This window comes from Hippocampus bargibanti, linkage group LG04 (genome assembly GCF_051943395.1).
Source record: "Hippocampus bargibanti isolate YZ-2025 linkage group LG04, ASM5194339v1, whole genome shotgun sequence".
Taxonomy (NCBI): Eukaryota; Metazoa; Chordata; class Actinopteri; order Syngnathiformes; family Syngnathidae; genus Hippocampus; species Hippocampus bargibanti.
In genome coordinates this window covers 17077785-17094055 of record NC_142737.1, presented here as the reverse complement: position 1 = coordinate 17094055, position 16271 = coordinate 17077785, and the positions used below count along the sequence as shown (strand labels likewise).

The 16271-nt window shown below is 41.4% G+C and overlaps 1 protein-coding gene across 12 annotated transcripts in view; it reads left to right on the top strand.

Moving 5' to 3' along the window:
* Window positions 1-16271, top strand: part of ank1a (ankyrin 1, erythrocytic a) — a 109028-nt gene that overhangs the window by 72494 nt on the left and 20263 nt on the right. For 10 of the 12 annotated variants that reach the window (XM_088994429.1, XM_088994426.1, XM_088994427.1 and 7 more), the window contains 25 exons: window positions 326-523; window positions 606-704; window positions 818-916; window positions 1011-1208; window positions 1292-1390; window positions 2002-2100; window positions 2723-2821; window positions 2895-2987; window positions 3074-3146; window positions 3245-3265; window positions 5423-5543; window positions 5694-5772; window positions 6136-6248; window positions 6328-6552; window positions 6738-6892; window positions 6974-7185; window positions 9976-10180; window positions 10307-10403; window positions 10740-10968; window positions 11045-11173; window positions 11253-11372; window positions 11620-11704; window positions 12365-12439; window positions 12529-12660; window positions 12759-12911. In XM_088994429.1, the coding sequence (XP_088850555.1) occupies window positions 326-523; window positions 606-704; window positions 818-916; window positions 1011-1208; window positions 1292-1390; window positions 2002-2100; window positions 2723-2821; window positions 2895-2987; window positions 3074-3146; window positions 3245-3265; window positions 5423-5543; window positions 5694-5772; window positions 6136-6248; window positions 6328-6552; window positions 6738-6892; window positions 6974-7185; window positions 9976-10180; window positions 10307-10403; window positions 10740-10968; window positions 11045-11173; window positions 11253-11372; window positions 11620-11704; window positions 12365-12439; window positions 12529-12660; window positions 12759-12911 (3208 nt within the window). Of the gene's footprint in view, window positions 1-325; window positions 524-605; window positions 705-817; window positions 917-1010; window positions 1209-1291; window positions 1391-2001; window positions 2101-2722; window positions 2822-2894; window positions 2988-3073; window positions 3147-3244; window positions 3266-5422; window positions 5544-5693; window positions 5773-6135; window positions 6249-6327; window positions 6553-6737; window positions 6893-6973; window positions 7186-9975; window positions 10181-10306; window positions 10404-10739; window positions 10969-11044; window positions 11174-11252; window positions 11373-11619; window positions 11705-12364; window positions 12440-12528; window positions 12661-12758; window positions 12912-14431; window positions 14740-16271 lie in introns of those variants that run through there. The other 2 variants (XM_088994437.1, XM_088994428.1) reach the window with 2 other exon arrangements.

Here is a 16271-nt window from a genome sequence, read left to right as displayed (position 1 = left end):
GACTCCAAAACAAAAGGGCACTACAGTAATCAATTTTAGAAGTTACAAAGGTAAAATTTACACTGTTTGGAAAGGAGAGGAGTTTGCTATGGATGGGCATTGACGTCAAAGAATGAATGTCTAAACAAATCAAAATCCCAATCTTGACATTAGATTAGAAAAATGAATGAACATTTTCAATTCCTAACTGCATTTATAGCCTTAAATTAATTTGCTGTCCACACACAAAACTGGCACCCTTAAAATTGTTAAGCTAAACATCACAAAGAAGCAACCAGTTATGTAAATGAGTGCATTTCATAACACCTTTCACCACCTTTGCTAGGATGACCAAACACCACTGCATTGTGCTTCTCGAATGGGCCACAAGGAAATTGTGAAATTGCTGTTAGAGCACAAAGCCAAACCAAACTCCACAACCACAGCAGGACACACGCCTCTTCACATCGCAGCCCGAGAAGGCCACGTGCAAACTGTGCGTATCCTTCTGGACATGGAAGCACAGCAAACAAAGATGACCAAGGTACAGCGCAAAGTCCTGTATGCATTGGTTCGGTCTTCTGACTGTTAAATAACATGTCCATTATCCTATCGGTGCAATGCAGAAAGGCTTTACCCCAATTCATGTGGCTTCCAAGTACGGCAAAGTAGATGTGGCTGAGCTGTTACTGGAAAGGGGAGCGAACCCTAATGCCGCTGGAAAGGCAAGAAACACTTGAAAAACTGTTTGGAGACTGTGTTGAACTACTTACTGTACAAGTCAGTTCATACCCATCCGGCATGCTGTATTAGTATTTACTGTAATACATTCTTGCAGAATGGTCTGACTCCACTGCACGTCGCTGTTCATCACAACAACCTGGATATTGTCAAGCTGCTTGTCAGCAAGGGGGGTTCTCCACACAGTGCAGCCAGAGTAAGGGATCATTAAGTTAATTGATACAGTAATAATAATATGCAATTCGTGCGATGGGACTCGTTTGTAACTGGCCCTCATCATTTGTATTTAGAATGGCTACACTGCCTTGCATATCGCCGCCAAGCAGAATCAAATGGAGGTGGCTAACAGCCTGTTGCAGTATGGAGCTTCAGCAAATGCTGAGTCTTTACAGGGAGTCACCCCTCTCCACCTGGCCTCGCAGGAAGGAAGGCCCGACATGGTGTCTCTGCTCATCTCCAAACAGGCTAATGTCAACCTTGGCAACAAGGCAAGAAGATTATTTGAACATTTTTTTGTGCATGTGTGATCTAAAACGTGTATGACATCTTTCTTTCTTTTTTTTCACCTCAGAGTGGACTGACACCACTCCATCTTGTAGCACAGGAGGGACATGTTGGCATTGCTGACATTTTAGTGAAGCAAGGAGCCTCAGTTCAAGCTGCCACACGGGTAAAATTTCTAAAAATGATGCAATGGCCCAGATATGTGTTACAAGTTGGTGATCAAAACGCCAGCACAATAAAAGATATGGAAAACTTGATAAGCACTGTGTACATGATCAAATAATGTTTGTATGTGTTTATGCTGTAAATGTCAATTACAATTATTTATGCTTGTCAAAATACCTCGCCAGCAGTCTAAATATTTTTTTCTAGCCATTAAGTAGTAGAGGTCACTGATCCTTTTTATGTACTTAGTTACCTCATTTTTATTTACGATTACCATAACGAGTTCACCCATATTTGCACCAGTACCAACTTAGCAAAACAATGCTATTGTTCATGTTATAATATGCTGTAGTATCATGTTAATGTGACACTCTACAGCCACTTCTCACGTGGGCCCTTTTGAAAAAGGTTTTTACCATCACTGCCCTCGATATGTCTCAATAACTAAAAATGTATAATGAAGAATGAAATGAAAACAATCAATTACTGTGCATGAAACAATCAATTTGTTTATGATCAAATTTCAGTCTTTTTTGTTTTTTTTAAACGATAGATTTCCATTTCCAGATTGATCTGTTAAAAGTCCCTGACTGTTTGAATGTGTTATCTCAGATGGGCTACGCACCTCTCCATGTTGCATGTCACTATGGAAACATCAAAATGGTGAAGTTCCTGCTACAGCATCAGGCAAATGTCAACAGCAAAACTCGGGTAAGATCCTCCTTCGGGTTGTGAAATTCATCTGCATCAGATTTATAGCAGAATGGTTAGATATGAACTAATGAGTACAATTGCAGCATTCAGGGTATTGTACCCTAACTTCGATAAGCAATTATGCATTTGCAGACAAGCCATTTATTGAATGCATATTGTATAGTTGTATGTAAAACGCGGATAAGAGAATGTAGCTTGGAGGTAACGCAGACAGCTGTGGCAACTTCTCCTAATTTAACCTCTCAGGCTTAATGAAAGTGTATTTGTTCGTGTACATCGAGATAATGGATGTTGCGTCGGATTTGGCACTGCCTATCGAGGATTGGGGAGAAACATGGCCAGGGACAAACCATCAGCATTCATTTTTATATGCAATGCTTCATAAACACAATGTGAAGCCGATTAATTTCAATCGGGTTTCTTTGTCAGGGTCAAATAAACAATTTCTAGTGTATGAGTGTGTAGTGATACATAGAGAAGCCTAAAAAAAGGAAGATAGAGATGTAGTGTAGTGCACCATTCAGGGAATGCCATTAGTTAGATGTCATGAAGCTGTATTTAGAGCATAAAGAAAAGAAGAAATAATGTAGTACCGATAACTGTCTCTTATCTTATCTAGCTTGGCTACACTCCCCTGCACCAGGCCGCCCAGCAAGGACACACAGACATTGTCACGCTGCTGCTGAAGCATGGAGCTCAGCCTAACGAAATGACAACAGTGAGCAGGGCGAACACCCCGCCATCCCTAAAAGTTACCGTTGAATCAATGTGTGTCTGTCTGTGTCCATTAGAATGGGACGTCAGCACTCGCGATTGCCAAGAGGCTGGGATACATCTCTGTGATCGATGTGTTAAAGCTTGTGACTGAGGAGACGGTTTCCATGGTGAGGAGATCTGAAATATTAGTACGACATGGATGAGAGTACGAGTAAACTATTTAAATGTCCGTGTAATTTTTCTACACCCGCAGACAATCACCGAAAAACACCGCATGAGTTTCCCAGAAACAGTGGACGAGATATTGGATGTGTCCGAGGATGAAGGTATGACACGTCAGTTAAATAACAATAGAGCCGGTTTAGTGTAAATTGAATTGAACTGGCTTCTCAGTTTTTTTTATACTGTTTTGCACTTTTTTTAGGCCTCGCGCAGCTAACATTAGGTAGGCATGTCTTTTTATCTCCATTTGTGTCATTGGGAGATTGCCGTAATGAAGTACAGTATGCGTCTCCATTTCAAGGTCGTCCTCTCCATTGTTATCTTCTGCTATCTTGTCTCTACTGTGTTCTCTGTGGCAGTCACTCCAGTTTCTCACTGCTTTGTGCACATAGCCACATTGTCTGTAACCTTCACATCTCTCTGCAGTAACACTCATTCACTCATTCAAATGTCTATGGTATGAGAGCAACTGTGGGTGAAAACAATGTTGTGTAAAATGATGTCATAGTGTTGTTGATGTTGGTCTAATGATGGCTCAATTTTGCATCACTGAGCACTCGTGGTAGGCTTGATAACGCTCATTATTAGGTAACTGCAAGTCCTTTTAAGCTTCTTGTTTGTATTTACAAACATGTAATCCACACTCTTGCAATTCAGTTGTAGCAAATGCTGTTTTATAATAGCATATGTTATATTAAACGCCTTAAGTCTTAAACCAATGCTGGGCCATAAAGTTAGTACAGTAAAGTCTTGTTATATCGATATTCAAGGGAGTCCGAAAAAATATCGATATAACCGGGACTATCGATATATCCGACCCTGTTTGCATGTAATTTTCTCCGTGCGTGCATAGAAATAGTATCGATATAACTGGGACTATCAATATATCCGATATCGATATAACGAGACTTTACTGTATATAGTATTTTAATTGGCCTCTACTTTAAATATCGAAAGGAGTTTTCCTCCGTAGGTTTTATCCCGCTACTTCGGTTTCTTTCCACATTTCTAAAACATGCTCAGCAGGTTGATCGAACACTCTTAACTGTCCTAAGGTGTGACTGTAAATGGTTTCTCGTGGTTGGCAGCCATTATTCAGAATGTACCCCTGCCTATTTCCCAAAGACCGATGGGATAGGCCGCAGCATGCCCGCAAACCTTGTGAGGATAAAAGGATCAGATCATGGATAGATCTGTATAAATATCGAAAGAAGGTCATTACATGGGATAACACACACCTGGTATTTGTCATACCCTAAACAAACTGTCATCATGAATTTTACATTATACTTTGCTGCCTTCCACTCTGCTCTGAAAACTTCATCGCATGGGTGTCAAACTCATTTTTCTCCACGGGCCTCAAAATTCCATTATGAATTTTGGAAGTCCATTAGAAAGTTTAATCCCCTACACAGCGCACAACAAATGACACATTCACTGCCATTCACAAATTTATTCGGGAATTGAAAATATGACAAAGAGCACCATTCCCGAATTTGTTCTGGTTTTGTTTTTTTCTTGTTTGGGTGCCGATAAAGCACTGGCCATGGCCTCTGGCAATGTTTGTTCCTTCCACAAGGGGAGAGCATTTCCCTTTTTTTCCATGTTAGCGTTTTGTTCCAGCTTCAGGTGTTGTTAAAGGCTATATAAACCAATATGTCTATATTGATTTGTATTTTTTCTGATGAAAGAAGAGAGTCTAAGGTTTCTTACACTACATTGATTATTTATGTAGTCCTAAAACAAAATATTCTGTGGATCCTGGAATTTGGGTGACAATGACCAAAACCCTGGCACTGTAGTGTACACATGTTTGCACATGGCTGGCAGTGAATGAGTTAATGCATCACTAATCCTCACATTTGAAGTAAAAAATAATGACTGTTATTGTGGTTTACATGGGATGATTAGCAAGCATTGTGGAATTTCACAAGTTGGATTTGCTTTCGCGGGCCAAATGAAATGATGTGACGGGCCAGATTTGGCCCCGGTGACTTTGACACCAATGCTTTTTTGTAATCATCTTAATGTGGAGTCATTATTGTTGTCTTGACCACGTGTGATGTGAACGCTCAAATTTTCATGAGGTAATGTATCATCGTTGAGGTGTTCATTGTGATGTTATTACTTGGATTAATTAACAAGATCCATGTCACCCATGCTTCATCTCAGCCGGTTTCTTTCCATGATGTCAAACCCTTCAAATGTGATTAACACCTTGCCGTTTTCTCTCTCTCTCTCTCTCTCTCTCTCTCTCTCTCTCTCTCTCTCTCTCTCTCTCTCTCTCTCTCTCTCTCTCTCTCTCTCTCTTTCCCCTTTTTGCGGTTTCACCAACCTGACCTTGGTCTGTTCGCTCTCTTTGGCTTGTTGTTCTATGAAGGAGAGGAGCTCCTGGGGACAGAAGGGGCCAGGTACATGAAGATGGATGACATGAAAGACCATGATGACGATTTCCTCTCCCCCAAGAAATCACTGGAGAACGAGAGAGGGCTGGGCACAGCGTAAGGGGGCTGGGGAAAAAGGGGAGGGAGCCAAAGCGCATAGCAGGGGACTCAGCTTGGATTTTCTGACGAAATAAAAACACTAAGGGGGAGCGCCAGCAAAATGGCCTCGATCTGAAACTTTTGTGATGTTTGTTTCTCATTCAACAGAAATTACTCGCCGGCCATTCCCAGGATTCCCCGCGTTTCACCCGAGACTGTGATCCTGAAAGAACACGAGCTCAATCAGGTTGAGCACATGCATGAATTGGCCGTCACGTATTTAACATCACAGGATCTTTTTCATCTAAATTTCTCACTCATTCATTCAGTTCACTTTGTACACTAGTAATTTGCTTGAATGTCGTTTGATGCATCATTTGTGTGAGAGTCCATTGAATGTCATTGGTGTGGTGAAAAACTGTACACTTTCTTTTCTGGTAGTAAATATAACAAAATTAATTGCAGTGTAATAATGTGAGTCATTACATTATCAACCTTTTGCTGAGGGTTATGTTACATTCTGTCCATGTCTACTCTTTGCAAGTCAAGCATATTGCAGCGTTGATTTACCGGTTTCATGATCAGTGTTTGTCATTTGTTCTGTCTGCAGCACACTCCACTTCCACTGCCAAAAGAGTATGATGAAGACTCCCTGATTCCAAGCAGCCCAGCAACCGAAACATCAGACAACGTCAGCCCAGTTGCCAGTCCCATACACACAGGGTCAGCTCAGCATAATGTTTAACAACCCAAGATTGTGATCGGATTGTGAAAAGAAACTGTATGGGTTGTCCGACAACAGGTTTCTGGTCAGTTTTATGGTGGATGCCCGAGGCGGCTCAATGCGAGGCAGTAGGCACAATGGTCTGAGGGTCATTATTCCCCCAAAGACCTGTGCGGCTCCCACCCGCATCACCTGTCGTCTAGTGAAGCCGCAAAAGCTTACAAGTCCACCTCCGCTTGTAGAGGGAGAGGGCCTGGCCAGCAGAATCATCTCCCTCGGCCCAGCCGGCATGCAGTTTCTCGGGTAAGGACGCCATTGGTCTTCCTGGTTGCTCTGTTTTAGCCAAAGCGGTGCAGACCAGGTGGGCTAGGGTATCCCACAGGATATGTTGGATTTAAAATGGTTCACCCGCCCCCCACGCACAAATAAAATAGAAAAATGATGTGAAGAAGTAGTCATGAGATAATGTTTTGATGTTGTGGCGACAGGCCGGTGATCGTGGAGATCCCTCACTTTGCGGCTCTGGGTCGTGGCGACCGCGAGCTTGTGGTGCTGAGGAGTGAGAATGGATCTGTATGGAAGGAACACCGCAATCGCTATGGTGACGAGGTTCTTGAAACGATTCTCAATGGGATGGACGAAGGTGATAATTTTTTCCACTCTGTGTGCATGATCATAGCCTTATGTATGATCATTTCATTTGGTAATTTTCTTTTGCGCACAGACTTGGAAAGTCAGGAGGAACTTGGGAAGAAGCGAATTCGCCGCATCATCTCAACTGATTTCCCACTTTATTTTGCCGTTGTGTCACGGGTCCAGCAAGAGAGTGACCTGATTGGGCCTGAAGGAGGTTCCTTGACGAGTAAACTGGTGCCGCTGGTCCAGGCAACATTTCCTGAGACGGCGGTCACCAAGCGAGTCCGTCTGGGACTGCAGGTGAGATGGGACGATGAGAAAGAAGGAAGGATAACAGAATCATGAAAAAAGCCTGTCGGATATATTTGTCCTCATTGCCTTGCATGCTTTTGGTTTGCTGTCAAGATCACACAAGGCATGCACTTTGCACCTTTGCACGAGAAAACGCCTTTGTGGCCTTTGTGTTTTTTTTTCTCGTTTCCTTACTCATACACTGTATGGACATAGTCTGGGGAACATTTTTGCGATGTAAAAATGTAAGAAAATATTTTCTTCATCCAGAATTGATGTCAAAGACGACTGCTGTCGGAACTCAAGGACATGATCCATCTGGGCCTCACTTTGTGCACTGGGACATATTTGTATTGCAACAGAAACCGGGAGAAGTATAGAATAGTGTTCAAAAGGTCTTGGGGGGAAATACCATTTGTATTGACCCAACACTTATGTCCATGTATTGTGTATGTACATATATATATATATATATAGTAAAGTCTCGTTATATCGATATTCAAGGGAGTCCGAAAAAATATCGATATAACCGGGACTATCGATATATCCGACCCTGTTTGCATGTAATTTTCTCCGCGCATGCATAGAAATAGTATCGATATAACCGGGACTATCGATATATCCGATATCGATATAACGAGACTTTACTGTATATATATATATATCGATATCTCTCTATATGGTCACATGACCGATACAGATATCGCTAATGGTGGTACTGTAGAGAAACCCTGAAGCAAATATCGATTCAGCGTAAACTTCTTTTGTATCGATATAAGCAGAGCAAAATGGGTGGTGGGAGATGAAAAGGGCACCATAGTAACCGGATTATCGTAATAACCTGGTGTCGTACTAAACGGAACTAATTATACATAAAAGACTACAAATTTGCCGGGAAATGAAAATAGTATCGTAATATGCAGTACTATCAATATAACCTATCTATCTATATATATATATATATATATATATATATATAGAGAGAGAGAGAGAGAGAGAGAGAGAGAGAGAGAGAGAGAGAGAGAGAGAGAGAGAGAGAGAGAGAGAGAGAGAGAGAGAGAGAGAGAGAGAGAGATGACTGTAATCAAATGAAAGACCAGGGATGAGAAATTGACATTATTAGACCACAAGTTTTCATTTGTGCTACTGTGGGACCGCATAGAACGCACACATCCTAACGGGATTTATGATAAAAATGTCATTTTTAATAAGGACAAAATATGGCTTTTTTTTGTAAACAATTTAAAGAAGAGTATTTTTATACATGTTAATTAACAATAAAAAGAAAAACTAATTTTGTGCATGCTTTCACAAAAATCAACCCCCTCAAAGATTTTTAAATACCATATTTTCCCGTGTATTAGACGCACACAAAATCTTTCATTTTATTCAAAAGAAGGCCCTGCACCAGCGCGCCTTATGTGAAGTAATTTTGAGCCACAACAGGTCTCGTAACGACTGTCATAAGCCACCGACTCCATTTCCCCCTGTAGCAGAATTCGTGCATAATCCCAGCCTCTACCTTAGTGCCTTATAATGTGCTGTGCTTTACATTTCGTAAACTTTTGTCTATTTCTGTATTATATTTCGAAAACTTTTTCATTCAATGTAGGTGCGTCTTATAGTTCTGTGCGCCTTATATATGCAAATAGATTGAAAATACACCATTTGTGGTGCGCCTTATCCACCGGAAAAAACTGTATATTATCTAGATATCCGAGAAAGTTTGTTTTTCTCTCAGAAGATGGAAATATTTCACACATCCCTCCTCTTTCCAAATCAACTTTAATCTGTGTCATTTGTCATGAGTACACATCTGCAGAGGACCTACTCTTTACATGCTATTTGAAAATGGCAGCACTGCCACCTACTGTAGTGAATGTGCAAATATTTTAGTACAGTACAGCAAAAAAGAAACACCCTGGGGTTCTACGCGCACCTCCTAACACTACACTGCAGCCCTTTTTGAGAGGGCGTGTGTCAGACATTATTAGAGTGATAGTAAACAGACAAATGTTGGTCTATTTGAAACATCTGTTTTCACTAGTCCAGTTTTGTAGGACCAATGAACGTGTCTGTCAGTCTGATAGTTAGCATGCATTCCTAAATACTACTGTACAACATGTTTTTTTTTCCCTGCATGTTATTCAAATTCCCAAATTACTAGTCTTCCTAACTCGCCTATATGAAAAGTGTAGTGTAGTGCAGTAAAATTGGTCCTGAAAGCATCCTCTCGCTGAGGCGAGTCTATCTCCATGGCCGAGTCTACATCCTATGCCTAATGTCTTTTCGACATCAATATTTTTCTATTTACGCTAATTAATTATTCCTAACGTAAAGCTACCACTCTTGTTGTTAGAATCTCTTGGAAAACGGTAGATGAAAATGAAAGTAAAATGTATGTTTCAACAAAGACACAGAGTCATTCGGATTGGATTGGATTCTTATGCATCTTATGCATCTTATGTTATGTTGTTGATGTTTTTGTCATGATTTATGTTTCTTCTTTGTTGTCAAAATATCTAGAAACCTTTGACATCAAATCTTACGCAATAAAAATGATTTTATTATCTCACACCGTTTGGTTTGATATTTTTTTTTTTTTTTGTCTATGCCTTAATATAATCAATGTTCGTTTAGATTTCTGATATGTTGTCCGTTTTCATGTCTTTCCCTTTCCATCTTGCCTCACGTCAACTCATGACTCTCTCCTGATATCCTTTCCACGTTTGCACATTCTGCTTCATCACTTCTGCACCGTTGTGGTGTTCCACCCTCGCATCTGACATTTGACCTCAGGCTCAGCCTGTTCCAGATGAGTTGGTTGCTAAGCTTCTTGGTAACCAAGCCAACTTTAGCCCCGTGGTGACGGTGGAGCCTCGACGGCGAAAATTCCACCGACCCATCGGCCTTCGTATCCCCTTGCCTCCATCATGGCGAGAGAGCCCCCGAGACTCAGGGGAGGGGGATACCACCAGTCTGCGCCTGCTTTGCTCTGTCATAGGTACCTGATGCTCATTCTACTTGGCAGGAGGAGTAGTTGTTTCAATGAACCGTCTATCATTTTATCGGTTTCAAATATTTTTATGCATTTTCTATATTCACCAATATCTCATCTTGTACTTCTCAGGTGGAACAGCCACAGCCCAATGGGAGGACATCACTGGTACCACTAAGCTTGTCTATGCAAATGAATGTGCAAGTTTCACAACCAATGTATCTGCACGGTGAGTTGCACGTACTGTACACACCCACCCGTATCCACAGACGACAACATTCAATATACTTGCTAAAATGACATCTTCAGAGAACAGATAAGGCACATTTTCTTGACCATCAATGTCCAGCATGGTTCATTCAGAAAAAAAATACTTTCCAAAAGCTTTATGTGCTGTACAGGACAAATAATTCACAATTCAAAATGACAAAGGTATGATTTGAAAAAAAAAAACAAAATAAGCAAGTCGTTGATGCCCCTGTCATGTTGCACATTGCTGATATACACATGCATATCATCACATCTTTTTTTAATTCATTTGTTTATTTTTGGGGGTTTCTCAAAGGTTTTGGCTGGCGGACTGTCCTCGCACAGCAGAGTCTGTCTCATTTGCCAACCTTCTCTATAAAGAGCTGTCAGCCGTATCTTACATGGCAAAGTTTGTGGTTTTCGCCAAGATGAACGAGTTACGCGAAGGCCGCCTGCGCTGTTACTGCATGACAGACGATAAGATGGATAAAACCCTGGAACAGCACGAGAACTTCACTGAGGTGGCCCGCAGCAGGGACATTGAGGTGGGTTAGCCATAACTTGTCAAAGCATTGTTTCACAGTGCACAATAATTGCGGATCTTACGTCCTCCTCTCACAGGTGATGGAGGGAATGCCGCTTCACCTGGAGTGTTCCGGCAATCTCGTACCAGTGCGGAAAGCCACCCAACAGCCTCGCTGCTTCAGCTTCCAGGCCTTCAGAGATAACAGACTTCCTGTCTCTGTTAAGGTGCCGACATGCGCGGTTCAATTGTTCTTGTACAGCATGGGAGTGCATCTTCATTGCTTCTTTGGTGCTTGTGTGCTAGGTGAGAGATAGCAGCAAAGAGCACACTGGTTTCCTATCTTTCCTTCGCAAGACCACCAAGTATGAAGACAGTCAACACGTGTTGTGTAACCTCAACATTACCATGCCTCCGTGTGTCAAGGTACAAATCAGAGTCAGCTCGCATCTCCATCTGTCTTTGTCAGTCGCTATGTTCTGAGAGGGAAGTTCAGCATCCTCACCAAAAAGTGGTGTAATATTAATTACTGGCTGTACTTTTAATTGGCTAAAACACACTAAAATGACTTCATTTTTTTTGTTCATAATCAGCTCCTCATGTCAAGCAACTGTCACAACTTATCTCGTCATGATCGTTATAACAATTTCACTGTTGTGTACTTGATTGATAGATTAATGGAAGTGATGATCGCAGACGAACTTTGACCCCGCTGGCTCTCAGAGAAAGATACAGTGCTCTGAATGAACCCACCATGGGTAGGAATCACTCCAATAACACGTGTTTAACTCATTCACTGTCATTCCCAAATTTATTCGGGAATTGAAAATATGACGTAGAGTGCCATTCCCGAATTTGTTCGGGTTTTGGTTTTTCTTGCGGAGGTGCCGATAAAGCGCAGACCAGCCCTCTGGCGAATGTTTTTTTTCCCCCCTTCCACGAAAAGGCAGGATTTCCTTTTTTTCCACGATAGCGCTTTGTTCCAGCTTCTGCGATTGTTAAAGCGCTATATAAATCAATATGTATGTATTGCATTGTATTTTGGACAGCCGCCCTCATTTCAAGCTCTTATAACTCCAGGCCCATATAATTTAAGAATTACTGTAACTCATTTTTTTCTGATGAAAGAAGACTTCTTACGCTGAATTGAATGTTTATGTAGTCCTCAAACTCAATAGTCTGCGGGTCCTGGAATTTGAGTGAAAATGACAAAAACCCTGGCACTGGAGTGAACACGTTTTTTTCACATCGTCTCGCAGTGAATGATTTAATAACATATTCGTACTATGAAATAAGTTGCTTGGATATAACTAGTTTCAGTACATTTTTGGGTGTGCTGCCAAATCAACGTACTAAACAAAAATAGCCAATCAAGACAATATTGTTTTCTTTTTTTCTTGCCCACGTGTAACTTGCAGCATCAATGAGTACCATGGAGAGAACCGAGCTAAAGATGGCTGTCATTGCGGAACAGTTGGGACTCAGCTGGGCTGGTAAGTCAACAAAAATGTTCTGCGTGTTACTTTTCAGAAACAAGGTTACCGTCTATAATGTGCTTATCTTGCGATTTATACTTCCTTAGAGTTGGCTCGTGAGCTTCAGCTGAGTGTGGATGACATCAATAAAATCCGCGTGGAGAATCCCAACTCCTTGCTGGAGCAAAGTTCCGCACTACTCAACTTGTGGGCAACTCGTGAAGGAAAGAGAGCCAAAAGTTCGTGCAGGCTGCTTCAAATCGCTCTTATGTCACCTTCACCATCCAGCTTCCGAATCTCCTGACCGTCCTTTGTGTGTTGGCTTGACCTGCTGCAGTGGAGACTTTGTATGCAGCCCTGAAGAGTATCGACCGCATGGACATCGTCACCATGCTTGAGGGCCAGCCAGCACAGCCTTCCCGACAAGACTCTCGTGAACTCAGCAGACGACATCAGGAGAGAGAGCACCTCTCTTCTGCCATGACCAATGGTGAGTGCTCCTCGCCAAGTATGACTGCGTACCATCTTACCTCCCTCCCCGAATCACTCCCCGAATTGTCTCTCTTATTTTTCCCTGCTTATCTAACGCATACGAATGCTGCCTTGAGACTTTTGCAGAATGTAAACGGCAGCAAAATGCTCATGGACTCGGGACACTCCTACTGCCATTCAACCCCAGCAGTGCCTTCTACTATCAAGCATTTACGCTTGTTAGATACAACTTCACAATCTAATGAGATCAAACACAACAATTGTATCTACAAATGTTTGGATAAGCTGTAAGCATTCACCACCTAAGCATTCCTGCATCAAATTGCAGCACGTTGTTGCACATGATGCAGACCATTCATTGATCCCAAATGTGCCCTGACTAGCAAAGGTTAATACATTCAGTGTTTCCTTTGCTCCTTTTTCTTGTGGTTTCGTTCCCACATGCCTTCCATCCTATTGCCTCCATTTTCTGCAGTGGAAAGTTGGCCAATCGTGCCTGTATCTGATGTTTGACAGGCAACTGGTGCAATTTTGTGAAAAATGGAGGCAATGTAACGAGATGTAACCGGGCAGCAGAAACCAAAGTCAGAGAAAGGAAAAGATCATTCCGATGTCAATCTGATTGCCATCTTGACTTGTCCCATTTTCCTCTCAAAGTCATTTTCAGCTCTTTCAAAGTCAATGTTATTAGGAGTAATATAATTAAATGAAATGGTTTGCATTTTTTTCCAACAATTTTACTAACTCATTCACTGCCAGACGATGTGTCCACTCCAGTGCCAGGGTTTTTGTCATTATCGCTTGAATTCCAGGACCCACACAATATTGAGTTTTAGGACTTTATCAACATTCAATTCAGAGTAAGAAACCTTAGACTCTCTTCTTTCAACAGAAAAAGAGTCATTTCTTACATTATATAGGTCTGGACTTATATGATCTTGAAATTATTGTTGCTGTCCAAAATACAATGCATATTGGATATAGTGCTTTAACAACAGCTGAAGCTGGAACAAAGCATGAACATGGAAAAAGGGAAATGTTGTCCCCTTGTGGAAAAGGAAAAAAATGCCAGAGCCCATGGCCAGCGCTTTATCAGCACTCAAGCATGAAAAAAACAAAACCCGAACAAATTCGGGAATGGCGCTCGACGTCATATTTTCAATTCCCGAATAAGTTTGCGAATGGCAGTGAATGAGTTAAAAGCAATTACTCTCCTCTTCAATTAAAGTTGTTTACTCTAAATAGATCAGGTTGAGTGTACATGACTTAATTATTGACTTCATGGAGATCATATGTCAGGAATGTGTCAGTAGATTCTATTTTTGTGCCTGGTGCAAAGCGCAGATCGTGCCTTCCAACATGAAAAGGTACAGCAAGGATGCAACGGGAAACACATTCTTTGAAAAATATCCATGGGTATTATCTGGAAGTAGATTCCTATTTATAAATGAAATTCACATAACTACAGGAAATTCTGATGCATTCCTTTACTTTTTGTCTCACGGTGATCCTGTCAAGATCCTTCACAGTTAAGACAGCGGAGACGTCATAGAAAGAATAAACTGCAACCTCTGATTCTGAAGAGACTTTGCAGTTTAATTTTGATGAACTTGTCATGGGCGTTGTTGCATGAAGTTTCTTCCGGACCAATCATGCTGTTGGTGAACTGACTGTACTTTTGGAAGCCCTGTTGTCCTTCCCTGTGAATCTGTCCTCCTCTTTTTCTGTGGACATGTCATTTGCAGCCTCACTCGTCCTCCTCCTTACTGCTCTCTGAACTCTGACCTCCCGCTGACCTCATGTTGACCTCTGGCCCATATTTTTTTTTTTATTTACTAGCGACGTTTTTTCTTTTGTGATTTTTGTTTTTTTTTTTGCTTTTTTTCCGTTTTTGTAAGAGTCAGAAACTCCCACGTTTGTAAGTGTCCGCTCTGTGAATGATTCACATCACAGTCTGTGTGCACTCAGTACCCAATGGGAAAGGGGAGGTGACCCTCGCTCTCTCCCCTACTTTGCTTTCATGTTCATCAACCTCTCCTTTCTATTTATTATCCCCCCTATCCCGATAATGTCCTCCCCCGTGCCCTGCGAGATTTGCATGTGCATGCCTCCCCTGCATTTGCACACTTCTTTGGATTTGAGCCGATCTCTAACAATGCATTCAAAATGGATGCCACGGTTACCTTTGCACGGCATGACGAGGGTGAATGTTCCTTGCTGTCCTCGATGGTCTTCATGGGGGGGGGGGGGTGAAACAAGGTGGTGAACCTTTTTTGTAATCAATGGCAAGAGTCTGTTGTGTCCATGAATAAATGTTGTGGTTTTGTGAGTGATTTGCCCATGAAGGTGATCGAGTGTTTTGTGTAACCAATCAAACCCTTGTCATGTGTGCATGCAGTATTGTATTTGTTTCAATTTCATGTTGCACCTCCTCCCCCACTCCAGACACTTCATCCACCCCAACGTTAAATACATTCTTGTTTATATTGTTAATCTATCTGTTCATATTTGTATTGGAGCCAATGCTGTCCTCCTCGAAATATGCCAAATCATCATTTTATTTCCGTATTACATATTTACAAAACCGTGCAAAAGTATGTGCAAAAAAAGGCCAAAAACGGCAATGCATATTTTATTGATACTTCATACACAAGGTACCCATTGGTGTGACAATCAACCAAAAGCATAACACCTAAAACCATTTCCAAAAAGAACAGTTCAAGGCATTCAAAGGTAAAGCAAAGGGAAAAGTAACTTATTAACAGAACAGACATTGACCACATTTAAATATACGTATCTAGATTGAAAGACATCTACAAGCTAATGAAATAAATCATTCTTGTCAGTAAAAAGAGAGTCACTGGGTGACAATGCCAATTCGAGTCATGATTGACAGAGCGAAGAAAGAGTTAAATCCAGGAGTGGGCCTCCAGATTTTGATTACAAAGTAGTAGGGCTTGTTGCAATGATGTCAAAGTGGTTGAATGAATTAGAATAAATATTTGCAACACATTCGTACCTTCATCCTCTGCTCCAGATCCACAATGTATCATATTCCCTTCAGATGTGCACTGTGTGCCTTTCTCAAATGTTTGGTGGTAATTCTTTAATCCTGGTAATTGTTCCGTTCCATTAGCAGTTTATTTAAATAAGAAACCAACTGAGACTTTTGCACAGTAAAGTACATGTCATAGAGGTTTCACTCTGTTGCCTAAGTCTTTCTTTTATTGACCACATAGTCAACTCGGCTTGTTTTGTAGATTTTTTTCCCCCAATATCTTTTCATGTATTTCCAGGAGTTAGATAACTACTGTGCTTTGATTTAATATGGTGCATTCCAGACTGCTGGGGAAGAAAA